At 40.9% G+C, this 26519-nt stretch overlaps 1 protein-coding gene across 4 annotated transcripts in view; it reads left to right on the forward strand.

Annotated features, from left to right (window-relative positions):
* Positions 1-25855, forward strand: part of PRMT2IP (PRMT2 interacting protein) — a 48297-nt gene extending 22442 nt beyond the window's left edge. Inside the window, exons 3-4 of one of the 4 annotated variants that reach the window (XM_089652375.1) lie at positions 12898-12931; positions 18983-19118. In XM_089652375.1, coding sequence (XP_089508501.1) covers positions 12898-12931; positions 18983-18986 — 38 coding nt within the window. In that variant the 3' untranslated portion in view covers positions 18987-19118. Of the gene's footprint in view, positions 1-12897; positions 12932-18979 lie in introns of all 4 variants that reach the window. The other 3 variants (XM_089652374.1, XM_089652372.1, XM_089652373.1) reach the window with 3 other exon arrangements.
* Positions 25856-26519: the final 664 nt, after the last annotated feature.

The following is a 26519-nucleotide window of genomic DNA, read 5'->3' on the forward strand; positions in this document are numbered from 1 at the left end:
GGTATTATAAGAAACTGAATTAATTAAGATTCTTCTAAAAGGATTGATATGATGAAGTTGATGTACACACATTTAACCCAAGATAAAATGAAAGTATATCTAAAGTCAAAATTTATTATTTTTGGTTTTAGAATAAGATTTAATAAGTAAGAGGTAAAACCTTATCAGGCTTTATTTTCTGTCTGTGTCCTATTTAGGAGTTTTTCCTTTGCTTCTTCTGTAATACACACTAGGCAGCATGGAGAATTCTTTTCCTAGGCAGCTGTCCCACAACAGGTGTCCCCATAGGGTCTTTCCCTTTTTGTCGTGTTCTAGTGACAACTCCAAATTTGTTTTTAATTTTCATTCTATTTCAGTCCCAGTGATAGAACCAAGACTAAAAGGGTAAACCTCCCCAGCAGTGACACAAACAGCAAGAAAAAAAAATGTCTCTTCCCTACTCTAAAACAAATGGCTTTAGATATCCTTATAATTCATTTCCAGAGTTCTGTTGCACATGGTTTTGTTGATTAAGCTATTTACTGTATATTCCAGTTTTTTCTTTTTTTTTTTTTAAGTTAAAAGTATGTTTACAGATTGCTTCTTCTTTAGTTGTTGTCTGGGGTGGTCAACACAGAGTAAAAACCAATCAGTTTGCAGTCCATTGCCTGTTTGGCTCTGAGAAACACTGCACAGTAGACAAGCTCATTAAATCATTAATCCAGAATCCCTGAATAATTAAATCTTAACAGTTAGTTATGCTTACAGTTGCAAGAAAAAGTATGTGAACCTCTTGGGATTACGTGGAGTTTTGCATGAATTGGGCATAAAATGTGCTCTGAACGTCATCTAAGTCACAACAATAGAAGAACACAGTCTGCTGAACATAATACTACACAAACATTAGATGTTGCCATGGTTTAATTGCACATAACATGTAAACATTCACAGTGCAGGGAGGAAAAAGTATGTGAACCTTTGGACTTAATAACTGGTTGACCCTCCTTTGGCAGCAATAACCTCAACCAAACGTTTCCTGTAGTTGCAGATCAGACCTGCACAACGATCTGGAGTAATTTTGGACCACTCCTCTTCACAAAACTGTTTCAGTGTAGCAATATTCTTAGGATGTCTGGTGTGAATCACTCTCTTAAGTTAATGCCACAGCATTTCAATTGGGTTGAGGTCAGGACTGGGCCACTCCAGAAGGCGTATTCTGTGCTGTTGCAGCCATTGTTTTGTTGAATTACTTGTATGCTTTGGGTCATTGTCCTGTTGCATCACCCATCCTCTGCGGAGCTTCAGTTGGCGGACAGATGGTCGTACGTTTTCCTGCAAAATGTCTTGATAAACTCTGGAATTCATTTTCCCATCAATGACAACAATCCGTCCAGGCCCTGAGGCAGCAAAGCAGCCCCAAACCATGATGCTCCCTCCGCCATGTTTTACAGTGGGGATGAGGTTTTGATGTTGGTGTGCTGTGCCTTTTTTTTCTCCACACAGTGTTGTGTGTTCTTCCCAAACAACTCAATCTTGGTTTCATCTGTCCACAGTATATTTTGCCAGTAGTGCTGTGGAACATTCAGGTGCTCTTTTGCAAACTTCCAACGTGCTGCAATATTCTTTTTGGACAGCAATGGCTTCCTCCATGGTGTCCTCCCATGTACTCCATTCTTGTTTAATGTTTTCCTTATTGTAGATATGTCAACAAAAATGTTAGCATGTGCCAGAGATTTCTGTAGGTCTTTAGCTGACACTCTGGGATTCTTCTTTACCTCATGCAGCATTCTGCGCTGTGCTCTTGCAGTCATTTTTACAGGACGACCACTCCTAGGGAGAGTAGCAACAGTGCTAAACTTTCTTCATTTGTAGGCAGTCTGTCTTACTGTGGACACATGAACATCAAGGCTTTTGGAGATACTTTTGTAACCCTTTCCAGCTTCATGCAAGTCAACAATTCTTGATCGTAGGTCTTCTGAGAGCTCTTTTCTGCGAGGCATGGTTCACATCAGACAGTGCTTCTTGAAACCAGTAAACCCAAAACAGGTGTGTGTTTTTTAAGGGCAGGACAGCTGTCAGCAACACATCCAATATCATCACACTGATTGGAGTCAAGGTTGGCTCACTCCTGGCTCCAATTAGCTCTGGGAGAAGTCATTAAGCTAGGGCCTCACATACTTTTTTCTCCCTGCACTGTGAATGTTTACATGTTATGTGCAATTAAACCATGGCAACATCTAATGTTTGTGTAGTATTATGTTCAGCAGACTGTGTTCTTCTATTGTTGTGACTTAGATGACGTTCAGAGCACATTTTATGCCCAATTCATGCAAAACTCCACGTAATCCCAAGGGGTTCACATACTTTTTCTTGCAACTGTATTACTAGTTATAATCTGTCAGTTTTTATAAATTGATGACTGCTGCCACTAGATGATGCTGTGTAGAAAGTATGTGATCTGCAACACTGACAGCACATCCTAACGTATTTACAGCATGGTCATATAGATTGCTTTTTAGGATAAATCTGGGGTTTGTCTGTAAAGTCCAACTTCAGCCAATCTTTATTTATAGTTTTAGATAGAGTAGTGAAATGATAAGTCTCAAGTTTTTTTTTTTTTTTTTTTTTTTTTCTTTTCTTCTTCTTGTTCTCTATGAAAAGCTCTATCAAGGTTTTAATGCTGTTTTTGTCCTGGTTAGGAAGATTTCCCATTACATTCTGTTCCCCTGTCATTGGGATATGAATTGAAGAGAAATTGATCCAACATGCAAACAAACAGTAATGGAAAGATTTGGGCCATGCTGGTTTCTGTGTCCCCATAAATGAGAATTCATAAACAGGGACACAGAAATATAATCATGACAGAATCTTTGATCTTTAGGCCCCTTTCACAAGTGTCGAATCCAGTGCTCAGCAGATGGTATGTCTTCTGATCCCCTGCTGAGCTGAGCGGGCGGATGACAGGTCCATGTCTTCTCTGCTTATGCAGAGCACAGACAGACACAGCCCACTCTGCTCCATGGGCAGTCGGATGTATAGGTGAAACTCGAAAAATTAGAATATCGCGAAAAAGTTCATTTATTTCAGTAATGCAACTTAAAAGGGGAAACTAATATATGATATAGACTCATTACATGCAAAGCAAGATAGTTCAAGCCGTGATTTGTCATAATTGTGATTATGGCTTACAGCTCATGAAAACCCCAAATCCACAATCTCAGAAAATTAGAATATTATATGCAATCAATAAAACAAGGATTGTACATGGAACAATATCGGACCTCTGAAAAGTATAAGCATGCATATGTACTCAGCAGGGGCGGACTGACAACTCATGGGGATCATGGGGACCCTGTGTCCTTGCCCAAACTCAAAAAAGCCTATGAAAAAGGTACCAGGGGCATCTCATGGAGCCCCCTACTGACCCCGGGCCCTTGGACAGTGCCCGAGTTTCCAAATAGTCAGTCCGTCCCTGGTACTCAGTACTTGGTTTGGACCCCTTTTGCAGCAATTACTGCCTCAATGCGGCATGGCATGGAAGCTATCAGTCTGTGGCACTGCTGAGGTGTTATGGAAGACCAGGATGCTTCAATAGCGGCTTTCAGCTCTTCTGCATTGTTCGGTCTCATGTCTCTCATCTTTCTCTTGGCAGTGCCCCATAGATTCTCTATGGGGCTCAGGTCAGGCGAGTTTGCTGGCCAATCAAGCACAGTAATCCCACGGTCATTGAACCAGGTTTTGGTGCTTTTGGCAGTGTGGGCAGGTGACAAGTGCTGCTGGAAAATGAAGTCCGCATCCCCATAAAGCTCGTCTGCGGAAGGAAGCATGAAGTGCTCCAAAATCTCCTGGTAGACAGCTGCGTTGACCCTGGACTTAATGAACCACAATGGACCAACACCAGCAGAAGACATGGCTCCCCAAATCAACACAGACTGTGGAAAGTTCACACTGGACTTCAAGCATCGTACAGTGTGTGCCTCTCCATTCTTCCTCCATACTCTGGGTCCTTGGTTTCCAAATGAGTTGCAAAAGTTGCTCTCATCAGAAAAGAGGACTTTGGACCACTGAGCAACAGACCAGGTCTGTTTTCCTTTAGCCCAGGTAAGACGCTTCTGACGTTGTTTGTTGTTCAGGAGCTGCTTGATAAGAGGAATACGACATTTGAAGCCCATTTCCAGGATCCGTCTGTGTGTGGTGGCTCTTGATGCACTGACTCCAGCCTCAGTCCACTCATTGTGAAAGTCCCCAACACTTTTAAATGGCCTTTTCCTGACAATCCTCTCCAGGCTGTGGTCATCCCTGCTGCTTGTGCACCTTTTTCTTCCACACTTTTCCCTTCCACATAACTTTCTATTAATGTGCTTTGATACAGCACTTTGGGAACATTCAACTTCTTTTGCAATTACCTTTTGAGGCTTTCCCTCCTTATGGATTGTGTCAATCATGGTTTTCTGTCAGGTCAGCAATCTTTCCCATGATTGTGATTCCTACTGAACCAGACTGAGAGACCATTTAAAGGCTCAGGAACCCTTTGCAGGTGTTATGGCTTAATTAGCTGATTAGAGTGGGACACTTTGAGCTGAGAATATTGCACCTTTTCACAATGTTCTAAATTTCTGAGATTGTGGATTCGGGGTTTTCATGAGCTGTAAGCCATAATCATCACAATTATGACCAATCACGGCTTGAACTATCTTGCTTTTGTATGTAATGAGTCTATCTCATATACTAGTTTCACCTTTTAAGTTGCATTACTGAAATAAATGAACTTTTGCACGATATTTTAATTTTTTTGAGTTTCACCTGTATATCTTTTTGCAATCCAAGCACATTTTAAATATTTTTTATTCCTTTCAAGAGCATCTAGCACATGTGTTCCCCGCAGCTATCACCTTTTGTATCACCTTCCCCTTCCTTTAGATTGTAAGATCCACGAGCAGGGCCCTCACATTCCTTCTGTACTGAAATGTATTGTAATTGTATTGTCTCCCTTATATTGTAAAGCGCTGCGCAAACTGTTGGCGCTATATAAATCCTGAATAATAATAATAATGTGTTGGAATTGGTGCTGAAACTGGTGCAAACGTTTTATGAATTAGAGGCAACTGTATTAAGATTTTTAAAAAAGTGTTTTCACTTTTTTTAATTCCACCCTTATGACTACTTTATAAAAATTGGAGTATAAGCGTTCTTTAGACCTCATTCACATATGGCGATGACATTATTGCCCCATGCAGGGCTGTGTTTTGCATGCATCACTGTGCCGGCCTTCTGTTGTTGAAGTGGTAGTAAACCCATTTTGTTTAATTTTACGTACAGGTAAGATTGTAATAAAACTTACCTGTAGTAAAGTGCACCATTTAAGAGATCTTGTCTCTTTATTAAGGCTGGTGCATGCACTCTGAAGGAGCGACATATGCATGCCATTCCTTGAGAGTTGTGTGCCTTGGTTTGGGACTTCCACACGCATGATGGCAGGCGCTTGCAAACCCGGAAGGAAGACGGGTGAAGATGGAAGCCTCTACAGTGGTGCGATGCATACTAGCACATTATGACATTATCTTGCAGGGAACTTTTTTTTTTTTTTTATATTTCTTTCCTGCGGTTTACTACAGCTTTAACTAGAACATGTGGCTGCACAGACTTAGCCATTGTGTCCCAATATGACATCCGTGTGGGTTTGGGTGCGAGTCCCCGAACCACTCTCACACACATGTCATATCAGGGTACAGCAGCTGTGTTCATGTAGTCATGTGTCCAAATAGACAATGGGTCGCCTACACAGAGATGCCGGCCAAACTCTGTGTGAATGAGGCCTTGGGGTTAACAGATTAGATTGCCACTGGCAGCATCTTCACAGTTCCCCAGGTTTTTTTCCCATATTGCTTGTCTTTGTATAAATGGTTCCTAACATGGAATGTGTGGAGATCAGAATATTTGATTCTCTCTGTTCTTCTGGGTCCATGACTAAAACTATTGTAGCCTGAGACAACCTATTAACTAGGATTTACAAAAGAAATTTTGGCGATGGCAGCCAACGTATTACCCATGGTAAATTCTCTTAGTGACCCTGTCTCCAATGTAAATTTACAGTTACCTGAAAAGTAGCGTGCAAATGTCTCTCCTACAACCAAATGCCACTCTGCTACTGAGGAATAATCAACTAAATACTGCTGGGAAACTGATGCTTGGTAGTGTTGGCTTCATGGGTTCCCTACAGCATGTACTGCTTTCTCCTGTTGCCCTCCATGTCACTACAGTGCCCTGTAGTGACATGGAGCTCATTGGGTAGAACCACTTTGTACTGCGGGACCCAAAAAAAAACACATTCCCATATTAGAAGTGTCAATTGCCCTGGAGGCTTCTGGGAACTATTCCTCAGCAAATGAGGAACTAGATATAGGTATTTCTAGTTTTTAGGTAACCGCTTTATAGCAAATTTTATATTGGTGCTAGGGTGGCTTCAAAAATATTTTAAATAGACTTGCTTGCTGGATCACCAGATGCAAATAGAAGAAAGCAAGCCTAAAATAATTGCTGAACTGGATGTAGCATTTGAGACTTTGTGTGATCCAGTCTTTGCAACCTGGTTGTTTGTCTGTCTGTGATAAAGGGGCTTTACTTTGTCTTTTTCATTGCAGATCATGAACACATAATTTAGTGTAATGCATCCATTTGCATCTAAAATTTGCCCTTAGCAATGGAGCAATTTTTTTTTTTTTTTTTTACTCTTTGACTGGACAAATTAAAAGCCATGTATAGTTGTCGGCATTTGGATGGGATTGTTGGAAAACTTTTGTTAAAACTTTTAGGATCAGCCACTTGGCTGCAGTGGCTGATTGGTGTATTCTGACAGTGGAGGAGTTCCAGTGGGGGGGATTTCTTGATCCACCTCACTTGTGTGAATGAACCTGTTAGATTTTTTCCGATCAAACCGATGGCTGATTGATATATAGCCACCTTAACTTTGCTCTGATAAAGAGTAGAAAAATTCCAGTTGTGCATTCAGAAAGGCATACAAACTATTCCAATTACAGGATTCATCCATCACATATAAAAACAAACATGATTTGGCCACCAGCTGACAATGTGTGGTTTGCACAACATATCCTTTAGAATTAGTACCCCTAGTCTTTAAAGTGCAACTATGACCAGTATGTCAGTAGCATTAAAGTGGTGTTAAAAACAAGACAGAAAATGTATTGTATTGCAGCTTACCAATCATTAGATGGTGGCTGCATCAATTTTCTTTGGCTTTTTCCCCTGTTTTCGACTGGTGATCTGGCCAGTAAACACACTTCCTGTATTAAGCAACTACACTGGATAAAAGGGCACATCAGACAGCAGCATTATCAGCCTGGGAGGAGGGGGTTTTATATATACTAGTAGAGTTAATTACACTAACACATTGAAGCCAAATTCCAGCTAACGCTTTATAATCAGTTACAGCAAACCGTTTTTTCCTTTTTGGGATAACGGTTTTATATAAATAAAAGCTGATCATTTTAAGCACCCCTGTCATTGTCAAATGGGGTCTGTCTCATCCATGTAAACTGATACTTTTTGCTGTAGAGCTTGTGCTTTTGAAAAAACAGACTGGCTGGGGCTGGATCAACCAGATGAAAATAGAAGAAAGAGAGCCTATAAAAAAGAAAATTGTGCAGCCATCGCATCTAAGAATTTGTAAGCTGCAATATAATGTTTACTTTTGGGGTTAATACCGCTTTGGCAGTCCTTTGTTTTTCTGAGTCCCCCCTGTAACATGGTTTTTCTCACCTTGTGATCCATCTAGTAAGTCTGTTTCTTTAACAGACCAAGCTGTCCAGCAAAAATGGCAGAGGGTTGAGACAAACCATTAACCAGTTCTGCACCGCCCTATAGCAAAAATACTAGTACAGGGCGGCACATTTGCGCAAAAGCACATGTATGTATACGTGATTTTGCAGTTCCGGGTAGGGGACGCGTGAGCGCCATATCTGCGCTGCCATTTGCGGCCTCGGCTGGCAATCACTGGGTCCCAGCCGGTGATTACTCGCCGGCACCTGGTGATCAGCGAGTATCTCTGACGGGAAAGACCTGTATGTAAACAATACAGATCTCTCCCGTCAGCTCCTGCACACTGCTTTGTATGGCTCTGCCATGTAGCAGTGTGCTTACAGTGAACACACACTGCCTCTATAGTGAAACGGCACACAGTTAACCCTTTGATCGCCCCTCATGTTAACCCCTTCCTACTCATTGTCATTAGTACAGTGTCAGTGCTTTTTATTAGCGCTGATCACTGTATTGGTGTCACTGGGGATGTCCGTGACACCAAGTCAGTTCCCCCCAGTGTTCGAATGCCTTCCCCAGTCTTGCTATAAGTCACTGATTGCCGCCATTACTAGTTTAAAAAAAAAAAAAAAAAAAATTCCAGTATATATACTGCTATTTGTCCAGGAAAGTTCCTTATATCCCTCTTAAACCTCGAACTCTTCCAAATGAAGGGACACCACTACTTGTCGCTTTGTCTATCGCACAGTAGGTCGAACACCAGTTTTGAATAAAGAATCATTTAAGAGTTTTCTTCACTGTTTCCAAGGCAAATGGAGACACTCAGCCCATTCTAAATCTGAAAAAGATTAATTTGCTCTTGTGTGCTTAAAGTTACACATGGAATCTGCCATTGCCTCCAGTCTACCTGGGGAACTTCTGACCTCAGAGGACATCAGAGATGCTTACTTACATGTCCACATTTTTTTCCTCAGTGCTATCTGTTGCCATCCACTTTGGTTCATCCATGGCACCTTGCGTCTTTCACCAAGATGATTGCTGCAGTCTTAGCTCTGCACCATTTTCAAGAGATTCATGTTTTGGGATACATTATTTAGCTCCTTTTAACGGGCCAGTCTTTCTGAGCCCCATCAGCTGATGTCCAGTAGTGGGCACTGTAGACCCTGAGATGGTTGAGGGTCTTGCACCTGTTGGTAGCCTTTTTCAAGGCCGTCCCATATTGGACCTCAGCCCCACCAGAATCCAAAAGGGCAGTGGTTTACAGTAACATCAAGGAGGATTTAGGCATTGCACCACCTAATGAGGTGCAGACTTAATTCTCACTTGGGTAGAGGTGCACAGTCTCACCCTGTCTGCTGTCCACATCCTAGGTATGGAAAATTGGCAGGCAGATTTTCTTAGCCATTGACCTCTGTATACAGGGGAAAGAGCTCATCACATGAAGGTGCTTTGTCACACGTGACCTCCAAATTCGGCAACAAGCTGGACAGGTTCCTTGCCAAGTCCAGGGACCCTTGGGCCTTCACAGTGGATGCTCAGATGATTCTGTGAGATCAGTTCAAAATGATCTTTGCCTTTCTTCCCCCTACAGTTCTTCCCTCATTTACTTTGAAGGAATGAGGACGACATTCCTGTTATTCTCATTGCATCAAATTGGACCATGACGGAGTGGTACTCAGACATAACTCTCCTTGGGCTCTTTTGGATTGTCTGGACCTTCTGTTCCATGGGCCAGTCCACCATTCTGCTTCACGGTCACTGGTTTTAATGGCAGTTCTGTTGAAGCCCAGGGGCAGGTGCCTATCAGATTCTCTCATCCTTACTCTTCTAAAGTTTACTATCGCACCTGGAAGGCCTATTTTGCATGGTGCGAGGTTTGAAAATTACATCCTAGGAAGTATTCAGTAGGATGCATTCTATCATTTCTCTATTCTGGCCTGGACCAGCATATAGGCTTGAGTACCATCAAGGGGAAAATGATGGCTGTTGGCCTCTCATTCCTTAGTGAAGGCCACTGTAACGGGTGTTGTTTACTTCATTTTACGTATAATTTGCCTTCTGAATCTGTTTGACCCTAACCTGGTTCTTTTATTTAGTTTTTGGTCCTGTCTTGTAAAGAGAGTCTTTCCTAGTGCCCCAAAGGACAAGGTTAGCCTGAGGCCTAAAGCCTATTTTCTCTCTAAGGTGGTTTCCTCCTTCCACCTTAGCCAGGATGTTGTACTTCCTCTTTTATGTCCTGTTCCAAAGGAAATGTAACTTTCTCAATTTTTCTCTCTTGTCCACAAGAAACTCCTGTTTCTTGCTCCACCATTGATAGGTAGACTAGACAAGTCCTCATTGAAACCTACGGTTTAAAATGGAAGGGGTTCCTATTTTTACTAAATCCAGTAATTTTCCTTGTCTGCATCAGGCACCTGTTTATCAGATTTGCAGGCTGCCCCTTGGTCTACTTTTAACATACAGTGAGGAGCAGAAGTATTTGAACACCCTGCGATTTTGCAAGTTCTCCCACTTAGAAATCATGGAGGGGTCTGAAATTCACTTTGTAGATGCATTCCCACTCTGAGAGACAGAATTTAAAAAACAAATTCAGGAAATCACGTTGTATGATTTTGTAAAGAATTTATTTGTCTTGCACTGCTGAACATAAGTATTTGAACACCTGAGAAAACCAGTGTTAATATTGTATGTTTGCAATTACAGAGGTCAAACGTTTCCTGTAGTTCTTGACCAGGTTTGCACACACTGCTACAGGGATTTTGGCCCACTCCTCTACACATATCTCCTCTAGATCTGTCAGGTTTCGGGGCTAACGCTGAGCAATACAGAGTTTCAGCTCCCTACAAAGATGTTCTATTGGATTTAGGTCTGAAGACTCCAGAACCTTGATATGCTTCTTACGGTGCCACTCCTTGGTTATCCTGGCTGTGTGCTTCGGGTCGTTGTCATGTTGGAAGACCCAGCCATGACCCATCTTAAATGCTCTGACTGAGGGAAGGAGGTTGTTGCTCAAAATCTCACAATAAATGGCCCCATTCATCCTCTCCTTAATACAGTGCAGTCGTCCTGTCCCCTTCGCAGAAAAGCACCCCCAAAGCATGATGTTACCACCCCCATGCTTCACAGTAGGGATGGTGTTCTTGGGATGCAGCGCATCCTTCTTTTTACTCCAAACACGATGAGTGAAGTTTAAACCAAAAAGTTCTATTTTGGTCTCATCTGACCACATGACTTTCTCCCATGCCTCCTCTGGATCATCCAGTTGGTCATTGGCAAACTTCAGACGGGCCTGGACATGTGATGACTTGAGTAGGGGAACCATCTGTGCAATGCATGATTTGAAACCAAGACGGCGTAGTGTTCTATTGACAGTGACCTTTGAAACTGTGGTCCCAGCTCTCTTCATGTCATTGACCAGCTCCTCCCTTGTAGTTCTGGGCTGATTCCTCACCTTTCTTATCAGTGATACCCCACGAGGTTGAGATCTTGCATGGAGCCCCAATCCGAGGGAGACGGACAGTCATCTTTAGCCTCTTCCATTTTCTAACAATTGCTCCAACAGTCAATCTATTTTCACCAAGCTGCTTGGCAATTGCCCTGTAGCCCTTTCCAGCCTTGTGGAGGTCCACAATTTTGTCTCTGGTGTCTTTTGACAGCTCTTTGGTCTTGCCCATGGTAGTAGTTGGTGTCTGACTGACTGTGGGGTAGACAGGTGTCTTTAAAGAGCTCAGACAGGCGCTACTAAGTTAGATTGAGTGGAGTAGAGGTGGACTTTTTAAAGGCACAGTAACAGGTCTTTTAGAGCCAGAATTCTTGCTGTTTCTCAGGTGTTCAAATACTTATGTTCAGCAGTGCAAGACAAATAAATTCTTTAAAAATCATACAATGTGATTTCCTGAATTTTTTTTTTAATTCTGTCTCTCAGAGTGGGAATGCACCTACAATGTGAATTTCAGACCCCTCCTTGATTTCTAAGTGGTAGAACTTGCAAAATCGCAGGGTGTTCAAATACTTCTGTTCCTCACTGTATTTATTTGTTAGGTTGTTTAACAAGTGGATGTACAGGCCTCTTCTACCAGTTTTAAGCATACGATGCTACAAGCTAATCTGGGTTCTGTCAAGCCCTTTTTTGACCTGTTAGCTTTTGCGAAGACCACAAGATTAAGATTAACACTAAAACATAAAATTCTGACTAAGGCTGTAGTGTACTTTTAAGAAAAGAGGACTTTTGATTTATCCGTAGTATCCTTTTCTTGGAGTACAGTACAGGGCAAAGATCCAATCACCTGCAGGCAGCTGTATATAATCCATGTTTAAGAATACAATTCTGTGCCTTGTGCTGTGCTCCTAGAAAAGAATGTGCAAGTAAGACAAAAATTCTCTTTCTGGCATCATCCAAATACACCCTTTTATGTTTGTGTCTCCACATGAGGATACAAGTACTAAGAACACGGTTTAATCTTTTTATAAGCTTATTGAATCCTATTTCAGGCAGCACAGTGCCTTAATGGTTAGCACTTCCACCTGGCAGTACTAGGGTCGTTGGTTCGAATCCCAACCATGGCACCACCCGCCTGGAGTTTGCATGTTCTCCCTGTACCTGTGTGGATTTCCTCCCACACTCCAAAGACATGCTGGTAGGTTAATTGGATCCTGTGTAAATTGGCCCTAGTATGGATATGTATGAATGTAAGTTAGGGACCTTAGATTGTACACCCCTTGAGGGTTAGGGACTGATTTGAATATGCAATATATATATGTAAAGTGCTGCGTAAATTGATGGCATGGAGCATATAAGTACCTGTAATAAATAGATAAAATAAATATTTGTAGTTTTGTGCTAATCCATCATTTTGCATGTTTTTTTTTTTTTTTTTTCTGCTGTGGATGGAACCTATTTAAGTTGCATGTGTAGGTGTATGTAGTTTTTCTTCTTTTTTTTTTTTTTTTTTTTTGTTTTTATTTTTCACCATCACAAATGTCTCTGTGAGGAGGTTGTTTACCACTGCCACAAATGTCTACTGGTCCCACACACCTCCAATGTTAGCTTGTAGTGAACAAGTTATACATTTTTTATTTTACCTTTTTTTTCTGGCACCTTTTCTTCTACTGTGGGCTCTCATCCATATACTTTGTATCTTTCAGGTTCCTGCACACTGTCTGGGCTGCATACACACAAGTACGTATGTGATCTTTGTTAATCACATGACCCAGGGATGTGCTACAGTGTGTATGTATGTATGCATGCATGCGTACCTGTGTGTATGCATCTGTAAGTATGTCTGCTTCTCATATGCCTGAGTGATGCTATATGAATGGTATATTATGAGCTAAATTAGGAGGAGGTTCATCCATAATATAATACCATTTGATCTGTCTGTACACATGGGATACAGCAGCACACAGCAACCAGTAAAAATGTAAGTTTTTTGTATTTCAACTCCACAGACTAAGATGCGATTACTTGTTTCAGGTTGCTTTTGACCTGCCATAATATAGAAAACCTTTATTTTAAATATGTGAACTTCAAGGTTAACCAGAAAAGGTCCATGTCTATCCCAGGCCCCTGAAACATTTTTATTATGTTAATATCATTTTGGATTAGAGAATTCAATGGTTAGCTAATCTCCTTTCAGCTCTCCTGCTTAATAACATTTGGTCTTTTAAACGTGATGGTTAGGTTCACTAATACTGAGATATTATATTTCCAGCTTCAAATATTCATTTAGAATTTGACACCAGAAGGTGCCTTCTTTTTAATGCTGTTTGTGCATATAGAAATGTTTGCTTTAATCTATCAAACCTGTTTTTAAATATACCTTAAGGATAAGTGCACTCTTTAAACATTAAAACTTGGCTCAATTTGCAAATAACATGTGGATAAAGTTGGAGACTAAACTATTTTGCCTGCCCAGGGCATGTATTCATGTAGTGCCCAATGACACTTACTATAATTCCTCTTTTAAAGAGACCACCATCCTTCAACAAATCAAACTGTTAGCCTTTAAGACTCAGAGATTTATGGCTGTAAAAGGAGAAGGTCATCTTTTGGAACATGTTACACATTACACCCATATTTAGGGTGTAATGAGTAACCTGCTCCAGCAGGTTTCAACGCACCCCCCTTCTCCCTGGTGTAAAAAAAAAAAAAATGTATATACTTAACTATTTTCAGGCTGCTCCTCTCCAGTCAGCAATGGTTGTTTGGGAGAAGAGGGAGCACTTTGACAAAAGGCAGTAAAGCCTGGAGTGGTGATGTCACCTATAGGCTTCAATAGTCCATCTGTTGTCAGTGCTCCCTCCTCTCCCCTGCAGCTGCCGCTGGCTGTCACAAGTAGTCGGATCACGTGCCCGGAGCAGCTTGAAAATTGGTAACTATGTACACCTTTCTTACACAGCTTAGTCAGCATAGGTGTTAGGAGGGGGAGAGAGCATTTTTAACCCCTTTAATGCCAGCACCTTCTGATAAGATGTTTCTGATGCCGGGAGGTGGAGCGGGGTTGATGATCATGTGACCATCATGATTGGCTGTCGCTGTGCTCACATGGTTGGAAAGCTTCCAATTACAAGTAGCGATCAGAAGCTTTCTGTTAAACACCGGTTACGATGCCGGGAGCACACGGGGCACGCACTCTCGGTACAGGTTTGTTTACATTTTGGCACGCATGTATGCGGACTGTCTCTGTCAAGGCCCACCCGCCGAGAGGCTTCATGTATGTACACACTCGGTACGAAGAGGTCAAGATTAGTTAGGTTAGCCTGGAATTCAACTTTAAGTGAGACAAGTGAGGAAAATGCTCCCTGCACCATGTTGAGGGAAACCCTGTATAGACACAGTAGAATTTTATAAAATCTGCACACCAGAAGTGAAGAATCTGATGTGCAAAAACTTGTAATAGAAGCTCTTATTAGAGAATGTTCTGTCTGCTAGAGGTATTTGCATGCTGACGGCTTATAGTAAGAAGGTTAGTGGATTTTACTATCGTGTATGTACTATAAGATCCACTACCCTTTATATTGTATAATAGTGTTGTAACAAGACATACAAGCTGCATTAGGTATGCTTAGTGAAGAAACCCATCCTCTATTAAAGGGGTCGCCAAACTGTGGCCCAAGGGCCAGATGTGGCCCTTTTGCTAGCCTTTTTCCGGCCCTTGGGGCACTATTCCTCCCAATAATATGGGATACTATTTCTCCCACTGACAATAAAGGAACACTATTTCTTACACTGATTCCAATCATGGGGCATTATTTCTCCCGTTAATACCAATAATGGGTATTATTGGTATTATTGAGAGGAATAGTACCCCATGTTTATTCTCACTAATGCTGGGCCCGGGACATTCTCTACCCCCACTGGTAAGCATTTACACTCGTTTCAGTAGCATTTACCGATACATGCGCCAAATTCAGGTAGTTTTACTACCACATTAAAAACTTGTTGTTTGGCACTGAATGATTCTTAAATTACCACAAGTTTGCAGATTAGGAAACTGGTGGTAATCAGGACCAGCTCTGAGCATGGCTATTGTGAATGAGCACTGTCAGTTACGAATGTGTCAGACCTGATTGGGAAATCATCACTGTTCTTCATCAGGCTTTGAGCACCCCCACTACAAAACATCTTGGCCATGTGCCTGTCGTCATAATGTGCACAGAGGCTGGGGCGGGAATAAGTACACTGAGGAAGGAGAAAGGATACCAGTGATATAAATGACATTTGGTATACAAATGACACCTGCAAGGAAAAAGAAAATAAAATAATAAACACTGAAACTGCCAAGGAGCAAGAAATTGAACGTGGAGAAAAAGAAAAGCGCAGTACAAATTGTAAGCTCTAACGAGCAGGGCCATCTGGTTCCTACTGTAATTAATTGTACTGTCTGCTCTTATGTTGTAAAGTGCTGCACACACTGTTGGCGCTATATAAATCCTGTATAATAACTAAATACATTAGAGGCACCTATGAAAGGCAAAGAAAGGCAGCCATGAAGAGTGTAGATTGAGGTCAGCAAAGCAGTGGCACAGTATTGACTAGCAAGACGTACAACGGGTAGGAGTGATGAAAAGCAGAGCATAGAAATAAATGTGTGTGGTTTCTTTTTTTTTTTTTTTGTCTGATTATAGTTCTGTGTTTGTCCCAAGCAAGTTTGAAGCCATTTACTGTTGACTGGCTCATTACCTCTGCTGGAAGTGTATTCCAGCAGAGGTAGTGAACCAGTCAACAGTAAATGGCTTTAAACATGCTGGGGAAAAATATAGAACTATACTCGGACAAAAAAGTTAATGGAAAAAAAAATAAAATAAACCGTGTATATATTCCAAAGAAAAAACTGGCAGACTCGATGAGCCACTTGGTCTTTTTTCTGCCATCACTTTTTACTTTTAGTCTGGGTTCACACTGATGCAGTGCGGAATTCGCACCGGTTTCTGCACGATTTCTGCACCACATCACAATAGCACCCCGTTCATGCAAACTACTGCGGGTGTGTATTTTAAGCTAACACCCCAAAATCGGTTCGCAAAATGCGGTGCGATGTGCAGAATCTGATTACATGGGTGTTTTGATTCTGGTGCAGACCAAAAAATGGTTTTGCACTTTTTTTCGTGCGGAAGTGATGTGATGCAATTTGAGCCATACAAAATGTATGGCTCAAATTGCACCACACAGAAATCGCATGTGGTTTGCACAGGAATGCGGTGTGGTTCCTGTGCGAATCGCATGCGGTGTGCTGCACCGCATCAGTGTGAAGTCGGGCTCAGTAAGTGTTTATTGAAGTTTTGTAGGATACATAATGAGACCTGTACAAATGAACTAACATATGAAAGATTTCAGAGTGCTCTGCCATCATTTTTCTGTGCTCTTTTTCATCACTCCTACCAGTTTTCTGTCTTGCTAGTCATAATACTGTGTCCTAGCCTAATAATACAGTGTGAAAGTATAGGGAGGTGTTATAGAAAAGTGGCAGAAGGTGTCAAGTTACTGAAATGAGTGAGGAAAATGACTTCAAGGTCGGTCCCATCTGCTTTTACAGCGAAACCACAACTGCCAATATTGATATCCCCCTTACCAAGTAATTTAACCAATTGTTGGTAATTTGTCCAAACAACAGTTTAGACATCTGCTTACAACTGCTCACCCAAATTATCCCATTAGTGTTGACGTATTTTGTGTACAAGCTTTTTATAGCTTTTTAGGTAACTAAAAAGAATTAGATTCTTGCTAACACTTTGTTCTTTAGTGTGCCAGGCAATCTGAAATCTGGTTGCTGTGGTTTACTGTACTTTCCATCAATGGTGAGTGTGTGTGTAATATATACTGTACATAGTTGGTTACCAGCAGAATATTACCATCATTACAAATGAATGAGTGAAGGCCAAAGTTTATCCACTTCAACAGCCTTTTCATTTGAATGTTTGCGAGAAGAAAAAAAAGTACAAACTTAAAATAAGTATAGCGTTCGTGCAGTTCTGGTAAAGTTGCTAACTAGCCATTACCTCCCAAGTGCCATGACTTGTTGATCCATATTCCATGAGTGCAGTAAGGAACCTGAATCACCAGACAATATTTTTATTGTGACTTGATTCTATATTTTTCCCCAGCATGTTTAAAGCCATTTACTATGTCTGCCATCTAAAACCCTTGAGGGGATGCAAAATGCATAGTGGCATTGTTCTCCTTACTGTGAATTCTGAGATTCACTCGCTTTACTGTGAGTCTTATCTAGTTTCTACATAAAGGATTTCCTTCTTGTGGATATCCAAAACATTAATATAAAGGTAACTGCCCTTAACCCGAGAACTCCAGGCTGATTTAAAAAAAAAATGTGATTAGCAGATTAAAGTAACGTTTTGTCCTTGATTGCTTTTTCCTGTTCTTAAATCACATTCTCTTATTTCTATGGGTATGTGCACCTTTTTTGCAAAAAAAAGATTTGCAGCAGTAGACAGCAATTGACTTTTATTTATATATATATATATATATTTTACACATATACAGTGTGTGTGTATGTATATATATGTATATGTGTATATATATATATATATATATATATATATATATATATATATATATATATATATATATCAGCGTTTGCCTCCTCCAGTTCCACCTAAGGCCTGTGTTACTCAGTCCTATCATTCACAGCATAGTGCCACCTCCTTGTATCCATATCAAGCAAAAGACTGTAAAGTTTACATCAGACTTCATGCTGGATCCTTGGGAGCACGTGTTCTGTTGTAAAAGGATAGCCATTCAGTTAATGGTTTGATTGCACTATTACTATCCTGCTTTATAGAGTAGATTCCATGATAAGGAGATTTTTTTCCTGCTTCTAATGAGCTGTGTTAAGATCTTTAAAATTAACCATATACAATATGTTTTTGCAGTATGAAGGTCTGCAAATTTTCAAATAGATCCTCACCTAACAAATAGGCTAACACAAACCAGCTTGTTATTGTAACTCTGCCCTTACCATAGATTACATGCTGAGGAAGAAGGAGCTCACACTCTGCTCTGTCTTTTTCTGTACATGTCTGAACAATGGAGTCCTTGTCAATGTAGTATATAGAGTGTTATTCTGAGACACCACTGGATTTTGTTTTGATTCCAACAGTATTTAGAGGAGTTCTTCTTTACTTTTTTTCAGTGAAATGCTCCTTTTTCTAGCTATTTCTTATTCTTTGCCTTTCTAATACCGCATTATATCGGACAATTAAAGGGAAAGTGTTTACATTTTATTTTCTTGGGCAGGTGAATTGGTGGTTCTCTTTCCATGCTTATTTGGCTATGTGGCAAAAGTTCCACCAGCTTCTCTATACCATGCTGATAAGCTCCAGAAAGAGTGAGGGACATGATTAATTGGGACTACTATGGCATATTACAAATATTGTACTTCTTGTTCTTATAATTGTATGAACTTCAAATGGTACACTCTACAGAGAACATAAAAGATATAGTGTAGCATGGTGTGTGCTTGGTAGGACTGTCAGCATAACACAGGCAGATGTCCAAGGATCTACTCTTTTGATATTGGACTCTCAGTTCTTCTGGATGTATATTATACACTTTATTGTAAAAAAAAATGAAAGCATAAAATTACATGTATAAAATGATTCTGAAAAAAGAGAAAATACTTCAATTTTCATATGCTATGTTTGTGCTTGCTATTTGACAGTCTTCTTGTGGTCTATCTTTTATTAAACATGTTGTATAATTCTCTCCCAGCAGATAGTTGCTCCAAGAAAGACACTGAAAAATTGAAAAGCCAAGCACCCAGTCCATCAAAAGAGTCAGAGACTGTATCACCTAGGAAAGGCAAGGCTTCCCTAATAATGAGGCTACAGCAAGTCTGTAAGTCCCCAAGAAGCCGTGCGTATAAGACCTTACAACTGAGGCCTCTTGAGAAGAGAGGTACAGAGAAGCTACAGACAAAAAAAGTGTGCCGTAAAAAAAGCTACAGGGACCGAACTTTAATGTCTTATAAACGAAGAAGAAGGGTTCGGTCCAAGTGCAGCAAACGTTTTCCAGATTTAGTGGGAAAGCGTATTCTGCATTTGTTTGATGATGGCGAGTGTGAAACTTGGTTCCCAGGTAGAGTCCTACGTGTGCATCGCCGTTTCCGCAATCTACGAGACACACAGTATGAGGTGTGGTATGATGCTGAACCCGGCACTCGTTATTTCTTAGAATTATTACAGGACTATGAAAATGGATGGCTAAAATTGGACAGTTAATTCACCAATCACACACCAACCAGGCAGGCCTGGAGCACAGTGATTGACTTGAAGTTTCTCTTATTTGTGGAGACTATTATGTGATTTCTGAAAGAAATCCAGCAGTCTACCATTTAACTGTTTTTATTAGTTGTTTTAATATGTTTTTTTATCCAAGTATCAGCAATGTATTGTGATAGTAAATATTGGAGAACAAGTTTCTCTTTAATATAAAAAGTGCCTTAAATGTTTGTTGTATTTGTATATGTATTATTTAAGGTTATGTTGTATGTGAAGTTAAAAATGTGAATAATGCCAGCAATCTTGGTTTAAAGGTTTGCTATATTGTCATTAAACACAGTTGTTAGCACATCAGGAAGCTCTGGGCTGCTTTTACAGTATTAAACGGATACCTTTAACTGCACAAAAACTTGTGATCACAACACAGCCTGCATGGTCTAGTTACTGTTACTGTACCACTGCTGCATGTGTAGACCCCACTGTGACTTGACATATGGCCTTACGTGGTAACTACTCTTTGTGAGCAACACCGAAGCAGATCATACACTCTTATCTGCAGCTTTCAGACACATTGGGATCTGGACAGAGGCAGTGTAGCCATCTATCTTTACCTGTAAAGACAGTCTAGGTCTTCTTGATGTGCAAAAAGTGGCTTTTAGGAAAACGGCTACCTTTCCTTGTTGGCATCTATTCTTGTTTCAGAGGACATAATATGGGTGCTAAAAAACAAAACAAAGTACAGAGAGGTTTCTCCCTGTAGAGCAGGGGTGTCAAACTCCATTTCATTGCGGGCCACATCAGCATTATGGATGCATATAATAAATAATTGCCTCTGCATTCAATTTGAGCACCCCACCCCCCTTACACCAGATATCAAGATTTCCCCCCACCACCACCACCACCAGAAGTCAAGAGTCCCCACCCTCTCTTACATCACAGTGCACCCCCCCCCCCCCCATACCGTGTGCTACTGGCAGGAAGAAGCTGGGGGTGGAGCTGGAAAGCAGAAAGTGCAGGGTCTGGAGGAGGACCAGAGGAGGGCTGGAGTCAGCTACCCGAGTCTGCTGAATTGAGCCCAGGGGAAGTAGAGATGATGGGGTGCTGTGGCTACACAGAGGCACAGGATCTGTAGGAGGAGTTCTGTCCTCTCTGCTGCCAACTGCTGAGATGAGGGAGCCGAGACGAGCCTCTCTGTGGCTGCACAGAGAAGTGCAGGATCTGGCAAAGAAGTTCTGTCGTCCTCTCTACTTCGACTGAGACAAGATGGGGTTGGAGATGAGGGGGGTACTGCAGCTGCAGGAGAGGTGTGAGGGTAACATGAAATGACCTCACGGACAGATTCAGCCTGCAGGCCTGTGTTTGAAACATGTGCTCTAGACTGTTTTTTTTTTTTTTTTAGAAGAACATAGTGCATTCATTTTCAGGGATAGCAAAAGGTATAGCTCAAAACAAGGCAAAAAAAAAAAGAACCAAACACAAAAGCCGTGTATAGATCATCCACATCTTAAATCATGTGCATTCCTAGTCTAGCGAAATGATGCGTGAGGTTTCTGAGAAATTATTCATTCCAAGTTTGAAACATATTATGCAAAGCATCACATCGTTGTTTTAAGTGCTTTTTTAACCCGTAGGATAAATGTGTGTATTGTATGTTTTGCTCCACCTAAGTACAGTGTTCAGTGGATTTCGTCAAAATTTAAGACCTTCTGGTTCTGTAAATGGAAGTCCACTTGAACCGTTTGTCCCATTCTTATAGAAATACACATTGAGGGGATTTACTAAAACTGGAGCACACAGAATCTGGTGCAGCTGTGCAATAATTAATCAGCTTCTAGCTTTTAGGTCCCATGTACATGGAACACTTCTGAACGATGGAAACTGACTGCTGGAAAACGTAGGTTAAAAAACATCTGTTTAGCCACGTTTGCATACCGCATTTATGAGCGTTTGCATTTAGAAGCGTTTTTTTAAGACAACCTCAGGAGACCTTCCAAAATGCCCAGAATGCACTGACAAACAGTTAAAAAAAATTAACTATTTCAGACATTTTGACATTTCTGGGCAGAAATTATTACAGCAGTGTCTAACATTTTTTTTCATGCAAAACCTCAAAGTATGGTGTACCAGGTCCATTTGAGTACCGGCAAAACACTTTGCATGATGAAAAAAGGCTCTGGACAGCATCTGGAAATGGAAGAGTTAAAAAAAAGTTTGCAAACGCCTATAAATGCAGTTAGCCGCGTTTACAAGTGTTTTGCATTTGAAACGCTGATAAAATCTACTGCTGAACGCAAGGTTTCTGCGTTCAAAAAAACAACTGTAAACTCAACTGCCTGTAAATGACTGTAAACAACGATGTGTACATGGACACATAGGAAAACATTAGGGAGAGTTCAGGGGCTGCCAAAAAAAATGCTGAACAGCTCCTAAACGTGAGTTTATCAGCTGCAGTGTACATGAGCCCTTATTGTCAAAGCTTAATTCAACTAGTTGAAGTTAAGCCTAATGAACAATTATCAGTTTTTTTTGTTTTTTTTGTTTTTTTTTTTAGTTCAACCAAGCGGGCTAAACATAAAAAACTGAAGAGCTCAGGAGGATGTCCTGTATGACCAATCCGATGTTAACCATTTTCCCTCTGCCCTATAGTAGAAGTACTGCTACAGGGCAGCAGGGGTGCGCAAAATCCCATGTGTGTGGATATATATATATATGTGATTGGCATTTCTGGGTGGGGGGGGCGCACACTTGCCACCCTACCCACGCCACCATTGGCGGCTATGGATGTCAATCACCAGGTCCCAGCTGGAGATTCCCCGCCGGCACCTGGTGATCTTCGGGGAAAGCTGCCAGGGGAGAGACCTGTGTGTAAACAACATAAGTCTCTCTCCTGCCAGCAAGGACATGCTGCTTTGTATTTCTCTGCACAGAAGAGAAATACAAAGCAGGTTAACCCTTTGATTGCCCTGGATGTTAACCCCTTCCTGCACAATGTCAGTACAGTGTCAGTGCTTTTTATTAGCACTGATCACTGTATTAGTGTCATTGGAATGTCAGTGACAGTCAGTTCCCTCCCAGTGTCAGAATGCCCGCTGCAGTCCTGCTATAAGTCGCTGATTGCTGCCATTACTAGTATAAAAAAAAAAAAGAATTCCAGTATATATACCGCCATTTGTAGACGCTAGAACTTTCACGTAAACCAATTAATGTGCCGTACATGTATTGGGATTTTTTTTTTCAGCAAAGACATAGCAGAATACATATTGGCCTAAATTTATGAAAGAATTTTATTTTTTTTTTTTTTACTGGATATGTTTTATAGCAAAAAGTAAAAAAAAATATATATATTTATTTATTTACTTATTTATTTTTTTCAAAATTGTCGGCCTTTTTTTGTTTATAGCACAAAAAATAGAAACCGCAGAGGTGGTCAAATACCACCAAAAGAAATCTCTATTTGTGAGGGGGAAAAAAAGGACATACATTTCATTTATGTACAGCGTTGCATGACCATGAAATTGTCAGTTAAAGTAACGCAGCTCCATATCACAAAAAATGGCCGGTCAGGAAGGGGGGTAAATCCTTTGGAGGGCAAGTGGTTAATACAGCGATCTCCCCACTGAGCTCTTGTGTTCTGCCTGGGATAGCCCCCCTGCAAGAACACAGAACACACCGGTCAGTGCTCTCAGCCAATGGCTGATCAGATGCCGATCGACAGACCTTTTTGATCATGCCCCTTCGACAGGATCTGAATGTTTGGCTGGCTTCTGTCGGACCAGCTGCAGTACACAGGGGCCAAATGTCAGCAGTTTCTATTAAACCAGCTGATACCACCCGATATTCAGCCAGTGTGTATGGGGCTTTAGAAGCTGATTGCTTACTATGTACTAGGAATGCACCGATATGTCGTTGGCTGAAAAGTTTTGACTGAAAACACCCCTATCGGCATTTGACCGATATAAAAATAAGCACCGATACAGGTGCCGAAAAAAAGCCTCCCCCATCGCCGCCGCCGCCACTCGGTGGTTCTCAGCCTTACCTATGAAACCATCAAATGATCCCGGTGCTGGACATACAGATAAGTGAAAGAAAGATGGCTGCCACTCATCTCTATGCCCTTGGAGGACCGGAGCAACGTCACTTCCAGTTCCGGCACCTTGTAAACAAGGCCATTTTTTTTTTTAAGCACTAGATCACTGTTTGTTTTGTTTTTTTTTTTATCTAATGCATTACATTGTAGAGGAGAGATGTGGGGTCTTATTGACCCCATATCTTTCCATAAAGAGTAACTGTCACTACTTCTTTCTATCACAAGGGATACATGCATTCCTTGTGATAGGAATAAAAGTGATTAAAACATTTTTTTAAAGGGACAGTGTAAATAGAAGTAAAAATAAAAGTGCCTCCGTGCCTCGCGCATAGTGGTGAACACATGTAGGCCATGCCTACATATGTAAACGGGGTTCAAACCACACGTGAGGTATCGCCACGAACGTCACAGCAATAATTATACCACTACACCTCCTCCGTAACTGGTAACCTGTAGACATTTTTAAAGCATCACCCATGGAGATTTCTATTCTATGAGCGTGCTCAATTTTAAAGCATGACATGTTGGGTATCTATTTACTCAGCATAACATCATCTTTCATATTTTACAAATACATTGGGTATGCATTGTGGTGTTTTTTTTTTTTTTGCAATAAATTGTATTTTTCTTCAAACAAATTGTGTTTGAAAAATATATTGATTTTTAAAAACTGTCCTTTTCGGTTTTGGTTTTCGGCCAAGTGCATCCTGAATTTTCGGTTTTGGCACCAGAATTTTAATTTCAGTGCACCATTATGTACAGCTTTACTGGATTCTGTGTGCTCCAGTTTTAGTAAATCCTCCCATTATGTGCAAGGGTGGCCAGGTGTGTTCCACATAAGATTCAGAACAACCAGCTAATCTCTGTCATGGGATGTAAATAACTTTTGTACTGGTGTTGGACCCAGACAGTTTTTACATTTTTCAAGATATTGTGTAATAGACTTTAAAGTGTTAGTAAACCTACAACAGTAAAATCAGTATGTATATACAGTAAAGCATGCTTGTTATACTCACTGTGGAACCTAAGGGGTTAATCCTCTGGATTATGTAAAAACGCGGTTTGATCCTGACTTCTCTGATCCTAACCTCTTATATCCTGATAAGACATATCATGTGGAGACACTCTGCACATGCTCAGTTTGGTGTGTATTGCTGGAGAGCTTTGTTTTTTTCTTGGGAGAGTGCATGTGATGAGCACAGGGCCAATCAGAAATGTCCAGACATAGGTCAGGGGTTCTGCATCCTCCTAGAGCAAAATAAAAACTCCTCCTACAAGCTTTAACCAGTGCTCAGCTGGACACTAATAGAGGTTACAAGACTGCTATATTTCTGATGAGAAAAGGTATTTAGCAGTTTATATTTACTAAAATAATTGCACTTCCATGTTCTGTGTACTGTGGGAGACCAGATATAGTGAATCCAGGCTCCTGGGTTTAGTATCACTTTAAATTTATTTTAGTTTACATTTTTGCTGGCTTTATCCACTTTTTATCTTTATATTGCACGGGGATTTGACAGCTTGTCCACTGTTTGTGGTACAGCTATTGTTCCTGTTACTGTGGACATACTGTCTTAAGCCTGGGTTCACCCTGATGCGGTGTGGAATTCGCAGCATTTTCTATGCGAATTCAGCACCACATCACAATCGCACCCTGCTCATGCTGCAGGTGTGTATGTTAAGTTAACACTCTGAAATCAGTCCGCAAAACACTGTGCAATGTGCAGAATTGAATTGCATAGGTGTGAATACCCATGCGATCCAATTCTAGTGCGGACCCAAAAAAGGGTCATGCACCTTTTTGGTGCGGATGCGGTGCAATTTATACATTTTGTATGGCTTCAATCGCACCGCACACAATTCGCATGTGATTTGCACAGGAATCCGGTGCAGTTCCTGTGCGAATCAAATGCAATATACCGCACTGCACAAGTGTGAACCCAGCCTAAGGGTTTCTATCAACACTGACAGATGCTTTCCCTAATGGGATAATCCTGTTGTGTTTTTGTTTTTTTTAAGATTTTCACATTTGCACTTATTCCTGTATTTAGTCAAAATACTGTGTACATACTGTGTACATTTGAAAAGGGTAGAGGATCTCATCAGATTAGCCTGTGTAATGTTTATAAAACACCATGGACAACTTTTTTTTTTTATTTGTAACTGTTACTCCAAGAAAAGAACAAGACCATGAGTGCAATAGTTTTTAATTTGCTTTACACTGTGCATACTTTGAGATATCTAAATTAGAACATTAAAGGGAAAATTGGTGTATGGAAACTTGCATTTTTTTGTTTTTTTTCCTTGTTAATTGAAATTATAATGCAACAGCAAACTCTTCTATTTCAAAATACATGACAATCATTTGTGAAGAGCTGTTCTTTAGGTAAAGGCTTATAGCGTGCTATAGTGTTTCCTGTTAGACAGTATTCACATTCTGTCACTTGTGTCTTAAAATATAAAATGTGTTTGTTCCTCATTTTTGGATGGTGGGTGTTGGAAATATGCTAAGGAGGAACTAAACATAGATCTGCAGTGTGCACACTCTGAACAGTGGGTCAGTTTACTGTCCTTGATGCTTTAGTGGGGCCAGACTGTGGTAAGTGGGATTAGAAAACACCCTGGTGTTAGAGTAAACAATGCCTCACCTTTAGTTTTAGTGGAAGGTATAGTGCCCTATTGCTGGTATTAGTGGGAGAAATGGTGCTCCATTGCTTATATTCAAAGTAGGAATGGTACCACACCATTGGTGTCGGTGGAAGGAATGGCGGACCCATCAATGGTGTCGGTGGAAGGAATGGTGCCCCATCAATGGTGTCGGTGGAAGGAATGGTGCAACATCAATGGTGTCGGTGGAAGGAATGGGGATCCATCATTCATTTCGGTGAATAGCATGGTGCCCCAAGGGCTGGATAAAGGCAAGCAAAGAGCCAGAAGTAGCCCG

The sequence above is a fragment of the Staurois parvus genome, unplaced genomic scaffold, assembly GCF_062004578.1.
Source record: "Staurois parvus isolate SC_StPar_1 unplaced genomic scaffold, SC_StPar_1.0 ptg000682l, whole genome shotgun sequence".
Taxonomy (NCBI): domain Eukaryota; kingdom Metazoa; phylum Chordata; class Amphibia; order Anura; family Ranidae; genus Staurois; species Staurois parvus.